Source organism: Poecilia formosa, unplaced genomic scaffold, assembly GCF_000485575.1.
Source record: "Poecilia formosa unplaced genomic scaffold, Poecilia_formosa-5.1.2 Scaffold31, whole genome shotgun sequence".
In the NCBI taxonomy this organism is placed as follows: domain Eukaryota; kingdom Metazoa; phylum Chordata; class Actinopteri; order Cyprinodontiformes; family Poeciliidae; genus Poecilia; species Poecilia formosa.
Genome location: NW_006799970.1, coordinates 2208144 through 2236138, shown reverse-complemented (window position 1 = coordinate 2236138; position 27995 = coordinate 2208144). Strand labels below are relative to the sequence as shown.

The 27995-nt window shown below is 40.4% G+C and overlaps 1 protein-coding gene across 1 annotated transcript; it reads left to right on the top strand.

Moving 5' to 3' along the window:
• The first annotated feature begins 162 nt into the window (after positions 1-162).
• On the top strand, positions 163-27910 carry ptgir (prostaglandin I2 receptor). Its single transcript, XM_007549453.2, has 3 exons — positions 163-756; positions 907-1910; positions 24973-27910. The coding sequence occupies exons 2-3, from the start codon at positions 1083-1085 to the stop codon at positions 25210-25212; spliced, it is 1068 nt and encodes a 355-aa protein (XP_007549515.1). The 5' UTR covers positions 163-756; positions 907-1082; the 3' UTR covers positions 25213-27910.
• The last annotated feature ends 85 nt before the right edge of the window (positions 27911-27995 follow it).

The following is a 27995-nucleotide window of genomic DNA, read 5'->3' as shown; positions in this document are numbered from 1 at the left end:
AATTTATATATTTGGTATATTTTTGGTGTTATATTCTCTGTCGGTGTTATTTTTTATTTTATTTTATTGTATTTTTTGGGGGGTCTTTCTATTGATTCATTTTGTTTATGTTAGTGATTATTAAAAAAAAACGCGTACGTGTGCACAGCTTGTTTGTTTACACTTTTTGTGTGTATAATTTGAGAAATTGCGATTTAGTTTGATTGCTGATGGTTTACATTTGCTCTACAAATATTTACACTGGCCAAATTTAAATACACATATCATCATCATCTTCATCGTCATCATCACCATCATCATCATCATCATCATCATCATCGTAACACAGCCGCCGTCCTTGCGGAACTGTTCTTCTGAACATCACCTTCATCTCTGACACACGTGTCGCACAGTGGGAGGGATTTTTGAATCGATCCGAAACAGACTGGGTGGAGCGCCGCAGCACAAACTTAAAGAGGAGGAGGGAAAAAAAGCTTTGAGTCGATCAGTCGTGTTTCTGTGTCCGGAAAGTCCGTGCGGATCAGTCGGCAGAGCTTAAACTCAAAGTCTGCATCGAAGAATTTGCTGTCATTTTTCTCAGAGTAAAAAAAAAGAGAAAAGAAAAAGACGGAACAGCCAGAGCTGCAAAATGAGAAAGTTAGAGGAAGGAAAAAGTTGAAACTTCTTTATACATTTATTATTATTATTATTATTATTATTATTATTATTATTATTATTATTATTATTATTACTATTGTACTGCTGCTTCAGTGAGAGGTAAGTAACTATATCATTCATTGCAAATATGCTTGTGAATCATATTTTGACGTTGTGACAAAGAGCAAGACTTTTCTATTAGCACGATGCCACTTTGTGATATTTTAGGGTTTTCTGCCTGATCTAAAAGCACTTTTATATGTTCTGCAGGACCTGCGTGCAGTGAGGGGCGATGGGGCTGTGAGGGTGTTAACACGAGGCAGCATCGCGCCCTTTACTCCGCACCCTCACTGTTTTGCCAAATGACTGTCTCCAGAAAAAAGGATTTACGCTCGGATTGTTTTCAGTGAACCCTCCTCGTGCTGGGAGACCCCGCTCTGGCGAACATGAACAGCAGCTCAAAGTGCCACGGCCAGCACTCGATTGTTGGCCAAGGCAACAAACCAATAACCATCACTTTCTTTTCGCTCGGAGTGGTGGGAAACCTGCTGGCCCTCTTCATCCTCTTAGTGCATCAGAAGGAGAACCGCTCCCGGTCCTCGGTCTTCTGCATCCTGGTGACCGGCCTGGTCCTCACTGATCTGCTGGGAACCTGCCTCCTCAGCCCGCCGGTGTTCATCTGCTACGCCCACAACATGTCCTTGATCGGCCTCGGCGGGGAGAAGCTGTGCAACCTTTTCGGCTTTGTGGTGAACTTTTTCGGACTGGCGTCCACCCTCATCCTGTGCGCTATGGCCCTGGAGCGCTGTATGGCCATCAGCCACCCGTATTTTTACTCGGTGCACATCCGCCCCACTTTTGCCAAAGTCGCCCTCTTCTTCGTGTACCTCTTCTCCTTGAGTTGCTGCCTCTTGCCGTTCAGCGGGTACGGTAAGTTCCGGCAGTACTGCCCAGGGACGTGGTGCTTCATGGATATGGGGGACGCCCCTGGCACCTGGGAAGAGCGTGGGAAATTGATCCTGGCCTTCTCGCTGTCCTACTCCTCGCTCAATGCGCTGCTGATCTTCGTCGTGTTCGTCTGCAACGGCTCCGTGATAGTCAGCCTGTGCAAGATGCACCGCAGCCACCTGGTGCGCCGTGGCTCCGTGGTGTCGGTGGCCCGGAAGAAAAAGCGGAGCTTGGCCTGGTTCGGACGCGGGGAGGAGGAGATGGACCACGTGGTGATGCTGGCGCTTATCACGATCATCTTTATGGTGTGCTCCCTGCCTCTAACCGTGAGTATATCATGCGCCCCGCTTCCATCCAGGGCCGGGTTTTAGCGGGATGCGGGCCCCTGGGTTAGAGCAGGTTTTGGTCCCCCAATGCAAAAGAGCAAATCGGAGGAGAGAGGGAAAACCTCAACAGTTGTTTTTTTCTTTTCTTTTACTGCTTAGTGGAAAACATGTTATGTATTACGATTGCTATTTTATTTGAACGTCTTCCAGCATCTCTGCTGCAAATGAAAACTCTAAAGGCACATTTCAGCTACGTCTATATTTTATTGTTTTATTTCAGACAATAAAACTTACACTGGCAAAGATTTTAATATTTCTTGCAACGTAATGCCATTGCTATAGATGAACAACCTGTGTTAATCTACTAATGCAGATTAGCTACTGCACATTAGCTGCAGTGGCTAATCTAACACAGAGGTGGTTAATTTAAACACTTGCTGCTCTTTTTGTAGTTTAAATGAACCAAAACACATCGAATCCCACGTCACATCTACATGTTAAGGTTGCCAAAGTCAAATAACTGACCTACTTACCACTCTCTTGCTACTTTTATTATGAATTAAAACTTTTTGCTAACCTTGTTATCTCGTTGTCGTAGTGTTGACAATTAGTAGTGAAGCACTGCGTCCCTTTTTCTTTCATATGTCACATATATGTAGCGCATTATGTTGACAACAGTTAAAGCCAGTGGTGGTCATCGTCGGTGATCTTCCACGCATGGCGTCATTCTGCAATTTGCCTTTATTATAGCAGCTGAGCAACTTATGTGTGAGAAACAAGGTTTCTCTTAGTTATTAAGGCCTGTGAGGAGCAGCAGACCCGTCTTTGAGGACCAGAGGCAGAATCGGTTATTGCTAAAGAAGCTGGTCGTTCACAGAGTCCAGTATCCAAGGATATGAGTGGAAGATAAAAAGCATTGTACGATGATCTGCACCAGCAACACACAGGATTCTCAAGCAAAATGTTTTCAAGAATTCATGGCAGCGGAGTCGTCACTCCCAGACAAACCCTAGACATGGGCTGCAGGTGTTTTACCTGGGCTGGGAAGAAAAAGAACCGATCTGTTGCTCAGTGGGCCCAGGTCTTCTTTTCAAATTAATGCTGAGTTTGTCCCAGAGCAGTCGCTCACAGCTGACGTAGCCCCACGAGGCTAGAGGTCACAGAAATTGCTGGAAATGTCAACTTTTTCTCCAAGGTTGTGTACTGCTGCTTCTAAATATTGGATTCTCTGAAGAAGGATGGCTCTGCTTTTGGAGAACAGACTCCTGGGCTCGTGGATCAGTTTGACTAAATATATAGCGAAATGTAGGAATTTGATAATTGCTCTTCCGTTTTTGCCAGTTATTAATATTCCTAATAATATGTGATAAAATCTAGCTTATTAGGATGGCCTGCTATATTACATGGTTCCAGCTCTCAATAGAAGTCCCACTAACTCACATGGTTCTTTGGGAACATTAACCATCCACCGGTGAATTAAAGCCCACAAATGTCACATCTAAATATAGCACAGGGTTGAGTTACGTCAGAGGAGAGGATGAAGCGCCATTGTTTTCAAAAATTCATTTACACGACAATCTGGCAAATTACGGCACCTCACAGTGATATAAGTTTCTGCGTAAACCTATAAGATTCCATGTTTCATGTATGAAATCTGTTCATTTCACAGATGAAATCTTAGGCCCCTCCAAGCTGCTGCTGGTCCGGGTTTCGAACGTTGAGGCATCATTTGTCACAATTGGAAAACTAGAAAGTTATTTACAGAAAAGTGACACAATAGCTTGTAAATCCCAGAGCTCCACACTGCTGTCAGAACAAGTCAAGGAAATGTTTAATCGTAACATAAAACAAGTGGCTTATGCTTCCTGTTCTTTTGCTCTTGTAAGTGGTAACGTCAGAGCAGGTATGTGTATATATTCCCATCTGTCATTGTCTACTCTCGTTCTTATATCATCACACTTATGTAAAAGAAGCTTTCTTGGGCATGGCAGCTGTTTTGGAATGTGCTTGTAGGCAGAGTTTAAGCCTCTTTAACGGCCGTGTTGTGTTTAGGTGTGTCTGAGACGTGCGAGTTTGTTTTGAGGAGTAAGCCTCACATTTTGCTCCTAGTCTAGGGGAGTGGACCTAACCTGAAAACCCTAGAGGACTGGTCCTGCCTCTCTCCACTGGGGCAGAAGGTTGCCCTCCTTTTTTGTCGGAATCTGAGGTCAAATCAGTTCCGCAAAACATTTGCTAGAAACACTAAATAATGAGCTCAATGCGTGTCACAAAACGCGTGTTTCATTGTAAAACAATGTTTGCTTTTCTTGTCTGGTCTTGGTGATAAAGTGGTTTACGGAAAGCAGTAAAAAAAAGGGTTCTTGTTTTTTGCCATATGCTAGTTTGTGGTCTGTTCCTGGATGCTTGACTCAGCTCTGGTTCATGATAGTATTTGACCTAAATCATTGCCGAAAACCCCAGAGGGGGAAATGAGCCTTGATGACAAAGTTTTCTTCTCATCCGTCTGAGTAAGATTCAGGAAAGCCCAACTTTGGTGCCTGCAAGCATTTTAGTAATGCAGTGAGGCGTTCGAGTCAAAAGAGATTTGGATCTGGAAATGTCCTGAGTGTTTTTGTGCCTGATGTCAATTTGAATTTCAGCAAAAATAAAATACCAAATATCGATATCACACATAACTCTGCCTCCCTGACAATGACAGATATTTTTGTTCCAGAGTGGGGTTAACTTGGTGAAGCTGCAATTATGCATCTGCTCTTATTTTCTGCTCTACCTTTGCTCTCACTTCTATATGTTTCAATTGATCAAACAATAGTCATTTTTGATTCGTTGTTAACTCTTGGGGAGATTCACCGTTTTTTCTTTTTCCCAAATGCTAATATTGGCTCTCGTTGTGGCTTGTTGGAGTAAAAACCAACACTTTCTAAACGTCTAATCCTTCCCAGATGGATTTAGAGCTCTGTTTGAATGACTTTGGATCAAAATCATTTGTTGCCCTTTGAGATCTTTTAACCTGCTTCATGTTCTGTTTGTGCAACTCCTTGAGTCCCCGGGTTAATGAGTAAGTAGGATCCTATTTGCTCACACTTCACACTCAAGTGTTGCATCTATAGCTAAACTTAGCTTTCCTAAAGACTCTGGTTAGTCATTGTTTGCTCAGGATCTAAAGAGGGTAAAAAATGACATAAGTTTGGAAATGATTCTGCATTTCTATAACTTTTTTTTTTTTATTTTCCCCAGTTTGATATTAAAATGTTCTGACAATTATTTTTTAGTATGTATTTGACTTTACAGCCACACCCTTAAATAACTCTGGACTCTATGCTAGAGTGTTTTCTTTAATGAGTCATTGATATTTCAACTCCTTATACAGTTCAGTGTGTTTCCTGTTGTACAGAAAAAAAACAAAGATTGACTTCCTGCTTCATTTCCTGCTTTTTACAGTGATTTTCTGTCACTGTCCTTTGAGTGCAAGTGTTATATGTCATTGATATACCATTGATTTCATTTTTGGCCACTCTGATTTTAACAACACTTTCACTGTTGTTACTTTCCTGTTCTCGTCACGCTCCGATCTTGACCAGGACTCACTTTTAAGAGATTTTAGGTCTGGATCAGCAGCTGCTCTCTGCCCAGTGAAAGGTGTTTGAGCTCAGCAGGCCGGATGGGCCACATAACACAATGCCGTCTCAGTCTGGATGTGAAATCGGATGGTGAAAACAAAAATGCTTAGAGTCTCCGGCGAAAACCTGGATTTGACTAACAAAACAATGTGCAAATCCTTTAGTGCAGATTTGCTTGCTGCTGATAGGTTGTGATTGTTGACAGTCGTCTTTTCCAAACACTGTGACATGACGCGCTTTCCACAAAATCACAGACAGCTTTCAGGACTTGTTGGGGAAGGCAAGTCCTTGTTTCAGGAAATCAAGTGCAGAGTTGCGTTTCCAGCACACGTTTTGTAATGTTTTACATAATTTAGCTCTCTCGTGCCAAGCGTGGACACACGTCTAGAGGTCTCTGTGCCTGTTTGTGCGTGTAAATCATTTCCAGTTGCACTCGTCACTCTGCAAAGCCTGATTCTACACGTACAAGCAACAGTAACCTTTTCCAGACAGACCTGAGCTGGTGATTAACACCCGCTGGTTTGGCTCATAGCGCAACAGATGCTGGAACGGGAAGGGGAGAGAGAAGCAAAATGTCTGATTCAGTCTAGTGGGATGTTTTCACCGTGTTGCTCACACTAAATTTATTACAGCAAGTTTTTGTCTTGACATGTACCGGAAGGCTAAACGCTGCGTCCTTGTGTGTTGCTCTTAGTGAACACAGCAAGAGCAAACCACAAAACCATGAAACGACAGTGTGTTTCCGGCTTATCCTTGCATGTGTAAAGCACGTTCTCCGAGGGCAGATATCGAGCTGTGCCAGCGTTGTCACCATTCTGATGCAGAGCGGTGAAGGAAAAAAAGCAGGGAGAAGAGAGTAAATGGTGTCTTTTTTCACCATAACGTTGGCAGGGAAGAATAATAATGACATGATCAGAGAGAAGATTGATCATATGCAGTTTTTCTATTGGCTCTCTACCGTGAACGGTGTTTTCAGATCTCGTATTTAGACTTCAGGTTTCAGCAGATCCTCGTTTACTTTGTGGAAACTAGGAGACGCCTTGTCGAGCAGTTGGGGAAGATTTATTTCAAAGTCAAACTTCACATCCAGGGACGTTGCGTTCAAGGACGTGGTAAAACGGAGCTGTGGCGATAGTGGTTGGCATAAAGCTGCTGTGTGTCTGAGATCGGTTCAACTTCTCAGGCTTGTCTCCGTATATTACCCACCACCTCTGTTAGATTTATAGCCTATTGTGCCATTACAGTAGTTGGCTCTGCTAAAGTGTCATTGAGCAGTAAAAGTGTGAGGTGATGAATTTTATTACTTCAGAGGATCTGTGAAAAATGCACTTAATTTGTTTGTTCCCAGAAGAAGCCTTTGATTTATTTATTTTTTTGTACTCAAGTCACTGACGTATTTAAAAATGCATTACCAGATATATATGTATGTGTGGTCACCGCTTGTTACATTTTTCAAATGCTTTAATAAAAGTCGATATCGATAAGCAGTAGATCACTGAAGAGGGTCTTTAAAGCAAGATCGCTCTGACCAATTTAGACGTTACAAAGTTCTCAGCTTTTGTGTTTTATATGAAATTAAAGCAAACATCAGAAGTTACAAGCTTGTTGATTAAACAAAAGAAACAAATATTCCCTCTACTTGGTTTCCATTGCTTCCAATAAATGTTACCATGAGAACCATAAATCTCCCATAAATCAGTAATCGATACCAGGATCGATGAAAGAATGGCTCCAGATCTTTCTTTTTTTAGCACCATTAAATGAAAAAACATGTCAAATGTAGCATTGATCGCCTTATTTCTTTAACTAATTCACAAAAAGTTTCCATTAGTGTATATGTATATTTAACTTACTCAGACATACTGCATTGACCGCTGCGTATGTAAGATAAAACGTCAGGAAGGCTCGTATTGATCCATAAACTAAATAACTACTCCACTCCGCTGGAAAGGGAAAGTATTATACTGATAAGAATAGCTTTAATACCTCCATTGTTCTGCACTGCTATTTCAGAATGAGCATTCACAGACGGCGCAACTTCTGAAGTGCATTACTTCAGCTATTTATAGGTTTTACTTGGATATGGAAATGATCTGGCAGAGTCCAGACATGGCATCTGCGGATCCTTCTGACCCTGAAAAGGCGTCTGTGGTGAACCCTGGAAGAGATTTATGAGAACTGGAAATGGACAAATCGATAGAGATTCTGAGGAAGCCTTTCCTATTCGTAACCTAGCCTCTTTTTTTTTTTTTTTTTTTTTTTCAACTCACGTAAAAGTAGTTAGTTTGTTATTCCTTGTTCAGAAAGGAAACGATGTGCAGCTTCCTGCTACAGCTCCTTTCACCATTGTTATGATCTTTATACTCCAGATGTTAATGATGTATGTTTGAGTTTTACCTTCTAAATAAAGACAAAAAAAAAAGGCCTTCCAGTGATTTGGGGTAAAAAATGAAGAAAGCAAACCAAAAGTACTCTGGGGAAATGTCCGCTGAGAACAAGATGAGAAAAACCTGGAGAGCAAAGCTGCCTAAGAAAAGAAAAAGCCAGAGATCCAAAACCCTTTCTGCAATTAACAACCTACTTGCTAGAGGTTCTGCTTCTAGAGCCAACTTTACGTTGTTTATACAAATTAGCGTTTGTTTCCTTGTTAACTAGAGCACATATATTCCTTATTACAAAAGGCCACGAGCCACAAAAAGTCCCGTAGCAGTGACTGACGACCCCTCCCAAAAAAAAAACGCAAGTGGGAATAAGTAGTCACTGGATGACGGCGCCCGCAGCCAGTTGGATCCGGATCTAGCGAAAGAAACTTCTCCAAATCCCCAAAAGGTCAAAGATGATTCAAGACTGAAAGGTTGATTCTTGCCAAAAAGAGTGAAAATGACTCAGGTTTTTTTTTTTATTGCCACAGAAGTGGAACAAAAATAAAAATGACTGTGATGTTATCAAGTGGTAATGCAGAGAACTTACTAGTCTCAGCGGTGAAGGTGCTGGGGGATCTACCATGTCTTTGTGTTGAAAAATGTTAGAAGTTGGCAGGAAATTTGACAACATGACTTGGTGCCACATGTAATTGGAAGACATTATTGACATTACTGTAACTCCAACTATAGAGTCTTCAAAAAGGCAAACACAAAAAATATATATAACTTAAATAAGAAGAAATTTCTTTCACTTCAGTTAAATACTAATTATGTAATCGACATTTAGATCTTAATACAAACTGTTCACATTCAGAAGTAATATAAAATAAACATTAGCTAAAATGGACAATGATGAGGATTTTAATGTTTAGCTAATTATTCCTAAGGTACAAAATTCAAGTGTTATTGTATGACATGTTCTTGTGTTTTTCCATTTTGTGTAATAATGCCTGGTTGTTATTTATTCAAGCGAATGCAGTATTTGCAAGGAATACTCTGATTGGATGACCAAGGCCTGTCTGGTTGGCTGGTGGTGTGTTTTTTTCTTTTAGTACAGACACAGAGTCGAGCGCAACCCGTAAACTAGAGATGGGCGGATCGATGCAAAATACCGACGATATCGATACCGTATCGGTTTCAGAACGATACAAAGATTATTTCTTGTTGACAAAGAAATATGTGCTCACAACAATCTCCCTGCTCAGGCTGGTGGGAAAAACATTACATCATCTGCAGAAAGTTCCTCTTATAGTCGCACTTTCAGAGTTTTGATTATGTGGTTTTGTGGTGTGGCTGAACATTAGTCCAGTATTATCCCACAGTGAGGCAGCAAGTTGGATGACTTGGTATTTTTGTGTTTTTATGAACCTCTTTAAGCACTTTGAGCCTTTTTGTTGCTGACGTGCTATAAATAAGCTTGATTGATTGATTGATTGATTGATTGATTGAGCCATCATTGAGGAATCATATAAATGCCAGTACAAATTGTCCACTTTGATTGAAAGCTACATAAATTCAGAGGTTTCCAATCAGGCGCTGAGACGGCACCATTTATGTATTTTTTTTTTATGTCACTTATTTGTCCCGTTGTCTTTTAATGCTGCCCATGATGCACATTTTGAACATTTCTAAATTAACTTACCCAGTTTTATGCTCCTTTGGACGGGAGTGTGATGTTTTTTTTTAATGACTGTATATCATTAATCTTGACATTTTGCTCTTACTGTAAAGTATTTTACTCTCATTTTTCATTCTGTTTTACACAAATTCAATCTTGTGCAGTTCTAATTTCTTTGATTGCCACTTTCTATCCTATCCTATAGAATCTCGTCTTTACAGTACTACGACGGGTCGTGATTTCCTTTAATGGCCCCATAGGACCTGCGGTGTATTGGTAGGACCGGAGCATCCGCATTGATGCAAAGCTAATTTTAGCTCTCAGAAGAGGAATCACAATGGAAATCGAATCCAGTGGTGGGGGATATCCCTCGACCTTTGCATGGGCCGTAGGTATCAGATGTCTCTGCGCGCCGTGGGAGTGGTGTGGCATAGTTGTAGAAAGACACACGCTGCGACTGCTTTGTGTTCCCGTCTGGTTTTATGCTCCAGGTGCTGCAGAGACTTTAGCGCTCTGTCAAGGCTTCCCAGGAAAGATGATGCTCTGCAATCAGCAGCTCGCTTTGTGAAGGGGAACAATAAGAGTTGTTTTTTTTCTTTTTAATGGAGAGAGACACAATCCTAAATGTTTGTGTGTGCGTGTGTGTGTGTGTGTGTGTGTGTGTGTGTGTGTGTTCCCGTTCACGCTCACGTTTATCGTATGTTTTGGTTGTCGTCAGGTTACCGTCCTGCCAGTTTTATTGTTCACAATCTATTTAGTTTGCTGCCCCTCCTCCACTTGTTGCTGACTGAAACAAGGGTACAGTGCGTTTTTCTTGCATGCAACAGAGACAAACGAGGTGAAGCGGACGGCGTTCAGATGATTACGACTCGTATTTTTTGCTAGCAGCTACCAAGATCCTCCAGGCTGCACCTTTAAAGTCCTGACATGCTTTGCAACTCATTAACCTTTTTTTTTAATGTTGCCTCTTGTGCAAAATGCAAATCACAGCAAATCCAAAACATACATAAAAATAAATGAAGCTCAAACTTTGGAACATGCTGAGTTTGATCACACTCCTCCCTGAGTTCACAACTTTGGGTCATTTTCCAGGTTTTGAGTAATTTCTAGTGAAAACATTGATTACAGTGGAGAGAGCAGGAGGTCAATCATTTCCCATGTTTTTCAGTAGTATTCACAGTCTCATGAATAATCTCTTTTTTCCCCCTAAAACAGAAGTTTTCCACATATTTTACTCTTGTTGCATCATAAAAGCCTTTAAAAAAATATCAAAGATCGCAGGAAAGAAAATATAAAACAAACGTTTATTTTCCAGAACAAGCCACAAACCTGTTTAATGATCGTGCTAAATCTTCATCTTCTGATGTTTCTGCTGACACGATGATTCCAAAAAGAAACTTTGCAAAGTGGTGGTTTGAGCCAGGCTATTATTGTCTGGTAATAATAAACATTTGAGAAGAAAATTTAGATATTTCAACAACCGAGGCAGAGTTTGAAAACTCCAATTGTTCTTGCACACGGCTTAAGTTTTACTTTGTGCAAAATCTGATCTGCATTTCGTAAAAAAACAAGCATTGGCTAAGATTTAATGTGGTCCCATTAAACTCGTGTAGTATATGCATCATTCTGTGAATATAATGGCCATGCTGTCCACTATACATGTTTTTTGATTATCCCAATAAAAAGAAAGTAAATAAAAAACACATTTTCCCAAGAAATACAGTCAGGCATTTCATAAAACAGCTGCTCAGTGTATCAAATTCTGTAATCACTCCGATGATGTATTTTTTTGATACGTTATGACGTTATTACAGATCCTGTGGAAACTTCTGTCAAGGTGTTACATGAGGACATCATAATATTTCTGTTTTGGTGCTTATTTTCACTAAGAATATTGTGAGGAAAAGTAGTTACCGCGTTTTAAAACGGGTAAAACAAATCTCCCATTTAAATAGTTGCTTTCAGTTTTATCTCAGATTATTTAGTAGGAACTGCCTGCTGCTCTTCTGTACAATATTGGTAAGGTTTTGGTGTAACGTGTAACGGCGTTTCTGCACAGCTCCTTGAATCAAAGCTTGCCGATCAGATTTAGCTCTGCACTTCAACTAGGTCATTTCAGGACCTTGGTGCTTCATATTCAGCCGTTTTGCTTCAGATTTTTTTCTTGTTTAAACTGCAGTTGCACTGATAGCTGGACGTAAGTCAGATTTTTTATTTTTTATTTTTTTTAAGATTTGGGTAAACAGAGGGATTCATGTCTGACTGTAACCTGCTGACAGACCTGTGCTAGGCAAGGCAAGGCAAGTTTATTTAAACATCACCATTCATACACAAAGCGAAGCGCCGTACAAAGGAAAGACGGAAAGAAGTAAGAGCATAAAAGTGTTGCATGAAAGAAAACAATAGATGTTAAAATCCAGATATTAAACTAATAATTAGTTGGATTCTTTGATCAAAAGCTGGTGTAAACAAGATGAATTAAGGGGACTAACAGTTTCTGCACACAACAAACCAACATTTTCAAAGTGTATGAAACATGTTCACCTCGGAGATGTTTGGTCCGAGCAGCTGGATGACGTGTAATTGTTTTCAGGGTGGCGGTTAAGGGGTTAAATGAACTGCAGTTGGCTCTGTTGCATAAGGAAGGATGCTTGTTTTGTTTGGGTGCTTTTCAAAGCTCATCTGAACTCTCGTGTGATCGTCCTGGTGTGAAAACACGCCTATGTCAACTCTGCCTTTCAGTTTTACAAAAAGCGGCTAATGCGCCGACAGCTTCACGACTGACTGGGAAATCCCCTTAATAGCCCCTTCCAATTACAGTTCTGTTTTTTTTTTTGAAGTCCTCTTTTAAATTTTAAAATTGCGTTATTGTCCTGCATTTATTTCTTTTTGGTCTGTTGTGAAGCACTTTGTGCAGCATGAGTTGTTGGAGATGGGGCGTGTAAACTTTCCCTGGAGCTTCTTCTCCCATGTGTAGATAATTACAAATAAGCACATTATCACTCCCCTGGGCAATTGCAGTGAATTATTTCTCTTAATGAAAATGCAGGGCATCAATTGAAATATAAATGCTCTTAAAACGGGTGTGTGCGTGTCATAAAGGTTGTTGTAAATGGCCCATCCAGTTTTATACTACCCTGATCCTCGCAGGGTTGTAGCTCATCACTAAAAACCACAAACACATTCTCAGACTTAAGGGCAATTTAGAGAAACCCATTAAGTTAACAAGCTTTTTTATTTATTTATTTTTTAACTGTGGGAGGAAGTCAGAGTTGAGATAACTCACGCCTGCTCGTGGGAAACAAAGGGAGAATCCTGCAAAAACACAGCACCATTCGCAGCAAGACAACAGCTGCACACTGTGTCAGGGTGCAGCTCTGAACAGTTGCAGCACATGTATGTTTTTTTGTTTTTTTTGCAGCCATGTACTGCTTTCACCTGCAAGTTATTTGCAGCCGTCTATGTTTGGAGTTTCGGTTTGCCGTGATGTGTGCCAGATCTTGTTCATCCTGTCATTCAGCAGCTTCCTCGCTTGCACACCATTACATTAATTGCGCTCCACACCCAAGGATAGTGTCTCAATCCAAGGGCTGCGACCCTTTTGTTGTGTCACTCTGCAGTGAGGGGAAGGAGATCACATTGCACACTCAAAATGCACCGGAGCAATTTAAAGAGCAGAACATTTGAACACCTATGTGTGTCAATATTATCGTATTGCATAGTTGGAGATTTTAAATCGTCTACACGTTGTTCAATTAAATGTTAAAATAATGCTGTAAAAAGCTTTTCTTCGCCTCGATGACACGAAATCACACAATAGATTAGGAACAACCTTAAGAACAAACAGGATAAAAAAAAAATGAGGGGGGAAACCACTAAACGTCAAGTAATCCATCTCTCTGAACATGATGATTTTAAAAAGAACCTCAATATTAGACAAACATTTTCAATACACGGCAAAAAATACAAGATCTTTCCAAGTGTTCTTGATATGGTTTATTGTGCAAAATATCTCAGCACACTTGAAATAAGAAAAAAAACTAACTTCTCAGCAAGATATATGAAGATATATAATATATATTCAAGTCAAAATTGATGGAAACGTTCTGGTTCCACTTGCAGATTATGACAAAAAAAATGTATTTTTATAAGTGGAGTAATCTGCCAGCTGGTCTAGTTCTTTTTTAAAATAAAAATTGAGGAGTTATTAATTTAAAACAAGCAAAGATTACTTGTAAGTTAGTTTTGCCTTCTTTTAATTTACCAGAAAATAGACCAAAAAACAAAATTAGTAAGATTTTGTGTTTTTGCAGTCAAATCTCTCCACATCAATATTTCCTTGAAAAATGAAATATTAATAGAGGATCTGAAACGGTTTTTAAACTGCTGAATGAAAATGTAAGCTTAATCCAGTTAGCCGTCAGCGGTAATTGTTACACCTTTGGAAATTACATGACAGCTGGATGTGTGATGTCGTGCTTGTTTTGTGCTCCTCCTTAGCAGCAGCAGAAGATTTACGAGCTCATATAAGTTGGCTGAGAGACGGCAGTGAAATACAATCCCTCACGACAAACACAGCATATATGAGGCAGAGCGTGGTGATCGTCTGTGCAGGTGCTGGAGAGCAAATAAAAAGGAAATCAGATGACTCTCTAAAGAAATGAAACCAAGATATTAAAAAAAATAATAAATCGAAAAAATCATGTATGTCTTTAGAAAAAGATCATTTTGTCACTAAGATGGAAAAAAGTGCTGCATCTTCTTTGGTTCTTTACCACTAATGACGCAACAGTTCAAAAAAAAAAAAAAAAAAGAAAAAAAGGAAGAAGGATGTTTGCACTCCAGCAATAAATATCGCCCCTTGTTCTTCAAGTTCAGAGGGCTGAGTTAGGGAAGAACTTAAGGCGTCTTATCTGAATGGTGTCGTTGTTCAATATTTATTTATTCTTTTGGGGGCGGAGAACTTCGCAATTTTTCCAAAACGTTTGCGCTCGGCACATGGAGCGCGTTCTTCCTTCACAGAGCCTGAGCGACATGCAGACAACAGGGATTTAACAGCATCCACAAGATGATTGTTACCAGAAAAGGGCTACGTCGCGTTCTGGGATTTTAAGGAGCAGTGCACACAAAATGTTTACTAAAAGCAATGAGAAGAAGTTTCCACTGACTTTTCGTTGCTCTGAGCGACCTTTGACCTCTGCTAAAACTATGTCAGATGCAATAGCTGGTCTCTTGATACGTTGTTAGGAATCACCTTCGAGGATTTGTCCCACCGGGCTTTTAGTTGTGGTCTTGATACAATGGTGTGAATTATTGACAAAGATATGCATTTAATCTGCATGGGGGCCAGTAAACAAGACACGTATCCAGAGGAAATATCGGTGGCAAACACCTCAAAGATCACAGGTACCACAGTAGACAGAGTAAACCTACATTAAATCTGTGATTCAATCCCCAAAACGCATCTGGAAGCTACATGTATCTTTCTTAAACTATGAAAAATAACATGTTTATTTGACAAATGCCCACACTAAATATGTTAAAGGGAAAAATCATTGCAGGTTCTGATTGGACTGTAAAGAGTTAAAATGTTAAAGCACATATATCGCGTCTTGCTGTTTTAAGCGCGTATGCTGAGTCATCAAATTCATTTCCCTCATTTCTTCTGTTGCCTCATAAATGAGCCTTAAAGCAGTCAGAGTGCATTTTCTCTGAACGTTGCTGTTCAGTGACGGCCTGTACTTGTGTAGCGCTTTATGAGGCGTAGAGGATCCAAAACGCTACATTCAGTCATTCACCCATTCACACACACGCACACACACACACACACACACACACACACACGCACACATACACAAACACACACACACACACACACACGTTCATACGCAGATTAGTATCAGAGAGATTTTGATTAAAATATGGTTGGAATTTCACAGAACAAAATCTGTGCCGCGTTTTGTGGAAAAATCTGTTAAAATTAATCCCTTTACTTGTTGAAAAGGGGCGCTGAGACCTCCATTTTTCAGTCTCCAGTTTGTTTTATACATTTTTTTTTAATTTTCCTCTGGAAGACACAACATTTCTTGTGATTTTTTTAAAAGTATTCGTAAACAGCCGTTATCCAGGTTGATAATTGTTTGCTTTGTCATCTTTTATTGGCCTTCTTCGCTCATTTTCAGTTCGGTTCACCATCAGTTTCAGCATTTCTTATTTATGTGTTTCATGACAAAAGATTCTCAGCGGTGAACTGACTTCCTTAATTTTAGGAGATAGCCATCGTCTGATACTCACCAATCTTATGCCCAGATCTCCTGCGGAGGTCTAAAAATAACCGCCGTCTTCTTCTGATTTCCCGTGAGAAAAGTTTGACTGGCAGACCGGCCTACCAGGTCATGTCTGCAGTTATCAGTAAGTCGCTCCACTGTTGCCAACCCGCAGACTTTCTCGCTATCTTTAGCGATATTGCAAACAAAACAAATCGGTGTCAGCCAAACTCGGAATCGGCGTTTCAGGATTTTTCAATGATTGCAATCGGCCAGAAAACTGCAATCGGTGCACGTCTTTAAAGGCAGTGTAAACACAAAAACAGTCATGAGAGACACTGGGGAATGTTATCAGGAGCTCTTTAAAAGATTTACAAGAAAGTCTGAGAAGGGAACAAAAGGACCTTTACCTGTTTACTCATTTGTCGTCACCAACCTTCACGTGCTGATGAACAGAGAAGCTTTAGAATAACGTGAAAATGTGCCAAGAGTCTCGTTTTAAACTGCAACTAAAAATAAAAGAAGACGGCAACATTTTTCCCTTTGCTTTGTTCCATAACTTTATGTATCAATACTCTGTTAGATGAGAGCAACATTGATGCGGTTTGTGTGTCTACTTGTTGCTTTTGAGCACAGATGTGTTGCTATTAGAGTAATCCATCTTTGTTATTGTGTGCTGTTTGCTTCTGATGCTGTTTGGTGCTGCTCCCCAGCTGATACCCTCCCCCACCTCCCGGTCACTGAGCCTGCGACACAAATCTGTGGATCAGAACGCCGAGAAAAACTCAATTAGATTCTAACCTGAAATCAAACTTCATGTCGAATTAGGCTAGGTGTAATCTCCTTTAAGACACCAAACAAAACAAAGCTATTGGAGCGTCGTCACCGGTCTCGAGACAAAACCGTTTTGAAGCCGAAAGTTTGACATTTGTTTATTTGACTGCACTTGTGACGAGTTGGTGCATCTGCAGGAGAGTCCGCAGAAGCTACATGCACAGATTTGTTGTTTGTTCTCGGACGTCTCTGCTTGTTTTTGAAGGCAGTGTTGGATCAGAGTGGCCACAACGCTGTGCGTCGGATCACTTTTCAAGTCTATTTCAGCACTTTTTGACTCCCACTCGCCATGAGTCAGAGAATCATTTAACAAATTTGTTTTTATAATGACAAGAATAATTGCGTAGAAAGTTTGAAATACAAAAACAGAGCCAAAACATTAGACTAATAAAAACCCTGCACTAGTTTTAGTAGAAGTGTCCACTTCTGCAACCAGATTCCTGCTACTTTCCACTTCGATATTTTACTTTTCCAACACATTCAGTTAAGTTGTATGAAGACATCCCGAACCAGAAGCTAATAAATATTGAGAATATTCAAACACGGGTCAAGAGGCATTTAATATGCACTGTCCTGAGCTTGGTGAACACCGTTGATGTAGAGATTATAGAGCTTTTCTGATCGTATCGCCCCTCTTGCATGCTGAGCACAAAAATTAGCACAAATGTTATCACGTCCTCACCAGCCGCCTGCTGTCGTCATCTGGGATGGAAATGATGGATAAATGCACCAAAATAGGAGCTGCTTCAAGCGCATGTTATTTATTGCCAGTGAAAACAAAGGACACAGTTTGTAATGTTCAAATATGTGCAGCTTCTGGCAGAGAAGAAGACAAAGTGCACACATGGCAGACTTCCAGGTGGCTTTCCGTGGGAATGTGCATCTCAACCAGAAAAGTAATCATTTTTTGAGTCATTTCCAGCAGTAATATTAAACAAACAGACCGTCCGGCTTTAAAGACCCGTTCTTTGTGCTGGTCAGATAGTCTCGGTTTGTGTTCGCCAAGAAGATTTTTGTCACGTCTGCCACTGATCTTTAAGTTTTGCCCCTGCATGCGGACATTTCAGCATGATCCGGGAGGAACACCAGCGCTCTTTTGCAAGACATTTCACAACTCGTTCAACTCATTTTTCTAGCTACTTATTGGCACACACCTCCATCAAGAGCTGGGCATTCGCTCTTCGACATTAGCTTCCCCTTTTTTTTCTTTTTGTGCAGCTTCTTGTTTTTGTTTTAATTTCGTCAGCAGTTTCTTTTTCAGCTGCCCAGGTGGAAAGTCGCTAATGGACATTTAAATGGTGTCATTCTCTTGATGGGACTTGTCTGAAGATAACCACAGGCTGTCTTTAAAGCATTTTCTCTCCTCTCTTTGCATGCTGCACTCATACATGCAATGTGATGGGTGCAAATAAACAGATAAAGCTATCGTGACAGGACAAAAAAAAAAAAAGCGATTCAGAAGGGTGGCGAAAACACCCACTCGTTCCTCGTCTCTGCGTTTTTTCCCTCGGCACCTTTAAGCATCTCAAACTGTCTTTGTGGTTGTGAAAATTCCCCTCCAGAGTCATCTTTTTAATGTCAAAGTATTATGGCTGCACCAACTGGTGGAAGACATGCTGCAAAAAAAAAAAAAAAGGGGAAAAAAAAGCGCCTGACCTGCATGTTTTTGGATAGTTGCTTTTCAAGTAAGAATAACATGCAGGATGCCTAATGAAGTTATTTTGCTTACAGATTTTGCTAAATTAAAAGGAGATAGAGGTGGTTGTAATTGTGCAAAAGTTATAGCTCTTTAGAGGATATGGAAGATCTATTATCAATATTTAAAAATATAAAAAGTATATGTATAAAATGCATATACATACATGCACAGTACAGAAAAGAAAGCAAATATTTGCCCATATGACTCAGCTCACACACAAGTCACTGCTGAACTTCCACTGGTGGCTGGTTGCTGTATCGCATGAGGTAGAGCTACAAGCAGCCAGAGCAAATGATGAGGCTGATTATTTAATTTCTCCACATTGACAGCTTGGGTTTAAATTTCGTTGGTACGAACGTGTTGTTTTAAACTTATAACACTTATTTCCCCCCACACTACTGTGTGTGAGTGGCTGCAGTCTAAGTTGATGTTCTGGAGAAATTTAGCCTTTGCTTTACTGTCAAGTGACTTTTTTTTTTTTTTTTAAAGATTCACGTTTTCTCAAAGTTCAAAGATGAACGCATGCATGGAAGCACTTCAGGTTGGGTGATGATAAACTGGAGGCATGGCTGGTCTGTAAGCGTACGGCAGCCTCTGTTTCAACGTGCAACATGTTTCTGCTGCCCGTTAGCACGCACACGCTAACGTTGGCGTCGGATTTGTTTGCCACCACTGGATTCACAACAGGCTTAATTTTTGGCAGAGAAACTGCACCATAAATCTACTTAGTGAGGCTTTATCTACCCATTTATCACCTTTGTAGCAGTTTGCTCATTAATCTCACTATAAAGCACATTAAACATGTCTGTGGAGATATGGAACTTCTTCAGACGCTGAGTATTTCTGTCCAACGTCTCTGGCGGGTCGCGGGTCTGCATCCTGCCTCCTCTCATGCCGCGTGTAATGATGCGGCACTGCAACCGAATCAGGGAGAGTGTAAGAGAGAGAGAGAGAGGTAGGAAGAGTCCACCAGGACTGGTGGATGGAGAATAATGGGTCGCAGAATGTTGACATCCATTACGGGGTCTGTTTCCTGAAGCATGCGTATTATCTGCCCCAAATAGCGTCTTGAGTGTCTCTGACAGGATGTGCTCATTTACACCAGTCAAAATGGTTTAGGAAGGTACGGAAATGTTTGCCTTAATAACCAGTTTGGCTTGAAGAGTGGATTCTGCAAACAGATTAGCAATAAAGCGACGACGAATTTCCTGGTTTTCATTCTCTGTATTAAAAAAAAAAAAAAAAAAAAAAACCCTAAACCTGCTTTGTGGTCATTAATACACAGCAGCACCTCGCAAAAGCATCCAAAAGCATGTTGCTCCTTCAACATTTCTTTTGTATTCTGTTGTGCTGTGACCAACAATCAATGCATTTGATTTTTTATTTTTCTGACAAAAAAAGAATAAGACACATATCCGCAAAGATGTGAATACGTGCGAAGTAACGCCTTTTTTTTTGTTGCTTGTTTACAAAAAACTCAGAAAAGTACAACATGCTTTTGCATTCTGCCCCATTTGCCCTAACAAGTATATAGATAAAGTGAGGGCTCAGCGATTTGTTTGAGATCACTGACAATGATCAGTTTCTCTGATTTGACCATTTATAGGTAAATGTTTGAGTAAAATGAACATTGTTCTTTTATTCTACAAACTACTGACATCATGTCTCTGAAATTCTAAGCAAAAGTTTAATATTTACTTGCAGAAAATGAGAAATGGTAAAAATAATAAAAGCGATGCAGCGCTTTCAGACCTCAAATAATGCAGAGAAAACAAGTTTATATTCATTTAAATAAAACAGCACCAATGTTTTCACTCAGGAAGAGTTCAGAAATTAATATTTGGTGGAATAACCAAGAGGTTTTCAATGAACTCAAAATAATACGCGGATAAAGTCATAATATGAAAATTAAATGGTAATTTTGTGAGAAATCTGATGCGGAAATAAAATTTCATTTTTTCCAGAGCTAAAAAGCTCATTTTTTCCAGAGCTAAATGTGAGACAATGTTGGGAGAAAAATGAATACTTTTGCATCGTACTGTAACTCTATCATCTTCCTTTAACTCAGAAAAAAGCTTGCAGAAGGTTTGCAACTATGAACTGTTTACACAGTATGAGCACATTTGCTTTTGCAGGCCTAATACATCCTTAAGCATAACAGGAACATTTAAAGTGCACCTGCATGGTCCCCCGTTTCTTTTCTGCTTCTGCTCTCTAAGCGCCCAGTGATGCATTATTATGCTCCTGTTTAAGGAGATCCTGACATGTCATCAGTCTCGGCCCCACAACCCGCGGTGCTTGGAAAAGAGAGAGCGGCTGGTGATTTGCTCCCGCTCTCCGTGGCGGCTCAGAGTCCGCCGAGAGGACCATAAGAGGCAGGGTGGCACGCAGGAGCCAGAGCCAGGGTGGTAAACGCAGAGCGAGACGCTCACCGCCGAGACGAGGCGCGTGTGTGTTTGAAATGTTTTTGGCAAGGCTGCGTGATGAATTAGGTGGGATGATAACTTTGTGTGGAAATAACAAATCGCTGAACCAGAGCAGCTTCTTGATCAGAAGCCAAGGCTGTAAAGGGATTGCTCGCTATTGTTCCCTAAGACGTCTAAGATATTTCATTTCTCTGATGTTATCAGAGGAGTTTTGCGTCATGCCTTCGTCAGTAAAGGATTTATATAAAACATGTCTTTTGAACCTTTTTACTCTGCTGCTGTAGAAGTATCTCATCACTTCCTCTTCACTGCAAAAAAACCCCACAAAATCTTACCTGGTACTTTTGGTCTGGCTTCTGGTTTTTAGTGCACCTAAAATAAGACAAAACTAATTTACCTTCCAGCAAGATGTAGGAGCTTGTTTTATAAAAAGGTCTAGTTCCACTGGCAGATTATCTCATTTATAACAATACATTTTTTTCTCTTATCAGTTTTTGGCAATATTAAGGAATTATTGACTTAATCTCAAAAAGTTAGTTCTGTCTCATTTCAAGTATATTCAAGACGTTTGATGCTAGAGACTAGACAAAAGATATTTTGTGAGATTTTGTGTTTTTGCAGTGTTGTTCCTCAAAGCAGGGGTTTTATTTTGGAAATAGTTGTACACAGACAAATATCTCTCAGTCACCCTTGAAGGGAGAGTCTGTAAATCTGGTACAGACTAGTTCTCTGAAAATTTGACTTTTACGTAATTTACCCACCTTTAGGTGGCAGATCAGTTATTCAGCCACACTGTCACAATGAGTAATGATTTTTAATCTCCTTGGATTGTTAATGTGACAAACCACAGAGTGACATAATAACTAGCTGATTGGTTAAATCAACGACTTTATTGCTGTGATAACTTTATTTAATGTTTTATTTTTTTCCTTACCTGTTTTCTGTCTAGAAGGTGATTTGCAGAATAATTTTATTTCTGAGGAATGAAACGCCTCTTGCCTACTGGTGCATTGATTATCTTTTAAAGGAACCGGTTATTTAAATTTCAATCGTTTCAAAGTGCCATAAGTAAAACATCTACTTCCACTTCTCGGTTCCCTCCAATGACTCATGAATTAAAGTGAACTTTTGGAGCCAATAGCAATGAGGAAGTGGGATTTAAACCGTCTCACAACTACGGACACGAAGAGCTTGATGAATGTGGTGAGCAACGGTGTGCAAAACCAATTGTTGCAACTTCTCTGCAACCACAAACCAAACTACGTTTTATGTTAAAGAACAAAACAAATGTGGGCAGCGGAGGGGGTGGGGGGATGATGCACTTTTTTTTTTTCTTTTTACAGCTTTTAGTTTGTATTTCTACCTGTTTGAAGCATCTAAAGGGGATATCGCTTTGCCCGTCTGGTACGTTCCAGGAGGCTGATTGTGAAGGCACTCATGTACCTTCTGCTTTCCAATTTAAAAAATACACACCACTCAGTTTGTAATTGTACATCAAAATAACGGAAAAGCTAAATTGTTTCTTTGTTGAGTTCTTTATCAGAATTGACTTTGGCCCTCAGGATAAATGATATTAAGCACTGAAAAAAACAAACTACTTTGTTGAATGTCTCAATTTAAACATGCTGGACTTATGCTTTCTTGCGTTCAGTCTTTTATCTCACACTTTTAATTTGCTGCATAAATGTTCTTGAAGCTGCAGCAGCTACTTTAATGCACATGCACCTTTAATCGATAACATGCGGCCCAGTTTGACAGAACTTTTATGAATCTGAAACTTGCAAATGGAAGAGCGCGCAAAAGCATTCGCAAAGAGCTGATTTGATTACGATGTAACTTCCTGGACGGCTAAAGCTCATAAAATTCATAGTGGCGAACGCAAGAGGCTTCAGGTAAAACTGGGAGACGCTAACTTGGCTCAGTTTATCGTGGTTTTCCTGGCACTTAATTTAAAATGGATTCTTGTTGTGTGGTGCACAACTCGACACCCATACTTCATCTCTCAAGGGTGTTAGGTAATAGCTCTGATGCAATATTGGTTTTGCAACTACAAAAAGTTCCAGAGTGATATGTACTAAAAGCAAATCAACAACATCTGGACATTTGGTTTGTTCCACCCTGTATAGCGAACGCTGTTGCTTTTAATCTGAGGTTGCGGCCAAGAAGACTAAATTAACCAAAGCTTTGATTCCAGATGGAGTTTTAGATTAATACAAAAGAAATTACGTCTGAACTGAACCAAGTTCTGCTTGTTCTAAAGTCATTTTTGAGGTTTTAAAAATACTGCGTGAGCAAACCCGCGCACTAAAAAAGGCTTCAGGCTCCATTCCTCCTGCATTTCTACCCACACAGCTGAAATCCGGCCTGATCTCCTGCAGGTGTCTCCACGGGTCAATGCAAACCATCCCCTCTGTGTGAAACTGATGCGCGGGGCGGCGAACGCAGTCAGGTCTGCGTCTCGTCCCTCCGGTAGGTTCATTTGTCCTCCGTCTGGTCTCGCTCACTTTGGCCCCTCGCGCATTGTGCTGAGCTTATTAGATTTCAGTCCAGGCCCTAGCAACAAACAAAACATTTACGCCAAGGCGCAGGGGCCTCTCAATCAGCACAGGTCATTAATTAGGCTACTGTTTGTTGGATATTTCATGAAGAAAATGGGAAATTGTTGATAGAGGAGAGAAGCAAGGTGGTGAGCTTCCTGGGCCAGCTGCTGCGTCTCTCTCTCTCTCTCTCTCTCTCTCTGCCTCTCTCTCCCCACGGTGATTCAGCAGCCAGCTGCTGCCTCTTCTGTCTGGGCCGCCTGCTTACAGTCTGTCAAACTTCAAATGTCGGGGCACAAAAGAAAACCTCGTAGTTAAGCCTTGCGCGCTCATGGTTGTTCACATTCGGGCCACTTTGTTTTTGCGAAACAGAAATCTCACAATGTTTATTTATTAGAGCTGATAGCGCTTTGTGGCTTCCGAGTTAGAGAAACCACAGCGTGAAGCCGGCACTGTATCTTGCTACAGTGCAGGAAATGCTGCACTGTATTTGTTACAGACGCATTGGCTTCTGCAAACAGTATTGTTGCATTTGTTTAAATTGAAACGTCAAGAAAACTTCAAAACAGTCAACAGCCCCTAGATGCATCGCAAGAGTTTCCACGCCGTGTCGAACGCTCGACACGGCTGACACGAGTTTGAGTCGCGTCCCGTTGACCTTTTGGTCGCATGTCTTCCCCCTCTCTCACAACTCTTTTTCCTTTACTGTCAAGTAAAGGCCATTAAAGCCAAAAAAAGTTATTAAAAAGCAAAAACAAAAAAACTTCACCAAAGCTTTCTCTCTGACCCGTCTGCTGTGCTTCTACTTGGTTCTCTACGATGCTCTTTGTTCACAGAACAGCTGTTTTTGCTTCGACTACATTACATACATAAAGCCTTTACTAATTACATCATTTATCTACATTATTTGTCGATCTAGATTGGTCTCTGGATCAATATTTACAGAAATAGAAAGGTGTCACCATCTTCTGCGAAACACCATACAAACAGACAAAATGTTTTGTCTGTCAGGAAACAACTAACACAGTTGTGGTAAAACAAACCAGTCTGTGGATGCTTCATCACATCCCCAGGCCTGGTACTGCAGTGGCTGCAGTGTGTGGAAATGCGACAACCTTTGTTGTAGCTAAATAGTCTGAGAAGCCGGCGGTAGTCTTCATTGTGAGGCAGGCGTTCAAGGAGAGTTTTCAGTAAAGAAGTTTGTTTATCAGAAGCCATTTCCTCAAGTTGCCCTTTTGGACGTTGGAGAAAAATACGACTGTCAGTTTCAGTTGTCCTCCCACTGATGGAAACGCTCTTTAAAAATCAACAACACAGTGGGGAGAAAAAAGCAACACGAGGAAACAAATCAGTGCATTAGCTGGTTTTAAACAAGAGTTGTTTGCAGGATCTTCTGCTTCATCCATTACTGATGGAAAAACCTGTAAGGAGTCGTTACGTCTTTTGCACGAATCATCTTGATTCTTAGACGTTTGCGTATTTCTGATAGTTTTCCAGCTTGATTTCCAGAAGAGGCCAAAGCAGCAGGTCATCAAAAATAGAAGAAGAAGATAGATGTTTTATATTTATTTTTTATTTTTTTATTTTGACCCATGAAAAGTAAATTCTGTGTCTAATCGCAACCTTCTCTCCTCCTCAGATTGCCGGCTTTATGAATGCCGTTAAGCCGTTCTCCGGAGACGAAGAAAACTTCAGAGCGTTCCGCTTTTACTCTTTAAACCCCATCATGGATCCTTGGGTCTTCATCATTTTCCGCAAGTCGGTGTTTCGTCACCTCTGCTCGCTGCTGTCCTGCCGGTTCGGCAAAGGAGCCATGAAGTCGACGGATCACTGCGCCTTGTCTTTCCCACTCGACCACTCCATACCCCGCAACCCGTGAACACAGGAGCGGCACTTACTGACAAAACTGACTCTCTGCCACAACCCAGAGCAGACTCGTGAGCTGGGAAGGACGAAGCAGTCCAGGCAGAGAGAGTGAGAGAGAGAGAGAGACTGTCTGGTCTGAAAAGACGATTTAACAAACCTCTGGAGTGAGAGGGATCTTGAATGTACAGCTTGTAGTCAAAGACAGATGATTCTCTGAACGCGTCTGTCGCCGTCGTTCCACCTCAACGCCGCAAAAGGAGTCGTGCCAAAAACCGAAGCCCGGCTGCTTCGATCAGAGCGATCTGATAAACTGTTGTGGATATTTAACATGCATTACTGTGTGCTACCACTTTCCTCACAACTATTTTCTGAACACACACACACACACACACACACACACACAGTGAAACTGTTGCTCTCTACTGTTCACTTGAAGCGTTTGACCTCATACTGTAGCCATGGTCAGGGATGGGTGACTTCAGATCAGCACGTCTAATTAAAATGAGTTGTGTGTAGAAACTGGTGGGGACTTAACACAGAACGAATCAGAATGTGTGCAACAAACTCGAGTCATAATACAAAAACCGCAGCCTGAAGTTGCTTTCATATCAAATTCTGCTCAGTTCGGTTTGTTTTCGATGCGCCGTCTCACTGCACATCAACTCCTATCCAGAAATACACGATTAAATGAATCCAGCCATTTAGGTAGCTTCAAATTACACGTACTAGTAGTATCACCCTAGTTAGGCTGGAGAGCAGCCACATTCAGTTTGTTAAAGATTTTCTGTTTAAAGGAATCACAACAAGTAGTTTAGAGCAAAACCACTTTAATTCATGTGTGCTTCTTGTTCAGTGTTGTTATCAGTATAGGCTTGTGGAGTCAAGTGTTAATCTTATATTTCTACAGGTTCAGGTGGGACTTGTGCCGTTTACAGACATGCAATCAGTAGACCTACTTCTTCCAAGTTTTGATCATGGGTTGTTGCTGATCTAAATGTTTGTTGAATGTCTGTGGTCCATGTAATGCATCTTAAAAGCTCTATAAATCCTGTGTAATCATGGCTGTGTTCATCTCAGAAGGTTGTGAAAGAAATCTCTACCGTTTCAGAACTTCAGTTGTTTTTAAATGACTAACAATGACTAAAATAGTTATTTAATGTAATTTTTTATTTTTTTTTTTCCATTAGAATTTCTGTGAGTGATTCAACTTTGTGTCATTTTCATGGATATATGACCTGGGTGACATCGGAAGATGCTCTTCCAACTAAATCTTCAGGAAATCAAGCTGGTCCAGTTATGCAAAGCCATATTCACGGCAATATAAGTTAATCAAATATGATCATGTTCAAGTCCAATAACATGCTAAGCAAACAATTATCAAACAATGTCAGTAAATCTTGCTCTGACTCCTACTAAAACATCGTCCACCTCAGGAAACACAGTACACTCCTCATGTACCTGAGGTAGACGCCGGCCCCCAGCTGATCCCGTCCTGGTTTTAGTCACGTTAGTATTTTGACTTCCTGTTTTAACTATTTGCATCAGCAGGTGTGGAAGACGAGTCGACGCCTGGTAGGCATTTCCTGACATTCGGAGATCAGTACATGTTTGCCTCACTTTGTCTGGTCCTTTTGATTTTACAGAGTTTCTACAGTACAGCAACAAAACCTCTCAGGCTAAATTAGTCAAACGTCCTCTTAAAGACAAGTCTGCGAGCTTGTAGAATTTCTCTGGTGAATGTTAGATTTTAAAGCCTTATGTCTAATTTTAGACTAGATTTTGACTGATGGAGCAACAAAGTCCTGAATCCCAAACTGACAAGTTTACTTCAAGTATTGGTTAATTCTCTGAAGAAAAAAAAAAGGGAAAAATTGTTGATATTTTTTAGTAAACACTGATCCACCTGCAGGAAATGAATGTAGTAAGAAAATTTAAAGAAAATCTGGTGTATTATGTTTGGTCCTGGGTTTAAACTATGGGTGTTCACTTGATGGCTTGACCGGACCTTAAGCTAACTGTACTAAGTTTTCCTTGGGTGTAAGTGTGTGCTTGCATAGATCCACAGTTGTGCCTCGAGCTTCTTAAGCAGGGACATTAAATAAATTATGCTTGTGCGTTTGATTTTCTAGTTTTACTAAATGTAAGATTCAAACCAAACCAAACAAACATCGTAATGTTCCTTTAATGTCATCTACAGTCCTTTAACAACATTCAAGTTTTTGTTTTTTTTAGACCCACAGTGGAGTAGAAAGATGCCCCAAGATGACATTTTGTCAGTGTAGTATAACCCGTGTAGTCATTGTATTAAATGCACATGATTTCACTTTTCCTTCTCTCTGTTGCTGATTTCAAAGCTACCAGGAGTGATTTGTGTCGAAAGCTTTCCGCTTTTGGAGACGTCTGCTGCTTCAACGTGCACTGTGAGAGTAAACTGTTAGATTTATGATGACTAGTTTTTATTTAAGGTCAGTCACTGTGCTCTTGTTATAAGATCTATTTTTTATGGAATGCAACAGGCATGGTGAAGTGGTTTCATATATATATATATACATATATATTTTTTTTTACATTTTGCTGTATACAGTCACCTTTGGCTTATATGCATAACCAGTGCAATTTGTACACGTTTCCTCCTGCACATATTTCTCTGTGAAGTGTAAGTAGTTATTTGAGCTGTAAAAATAGAGTAATGCAATAAAATATTTCCACCATGAATAAAAATGTGAGGTCTTCTTCAGCAAGAGGTATTAAAGCATACAAATTAAGAGTCGGTGGCATTTTCAGCGGAAATCATTT

What these genes read in the sequence shown, in the direction of transcription:
- ptgir (XM_007549453.2), top strand. Translation starts at nt 1,083, where the DNA reads ATGAACAGCAGCTCAAAGTGCCACGGCCAGCACTCGATTGTTGGCCAA. An exon ending in TGTGCTCCCTGCCTCTAACC is followed by an intron (nt 1,911 to 24,972) that starts GTGAGTATATCA and finishes TCTCCTCCTCAG; the next exon opens with ATTGCCGGCTTTATGAATGC.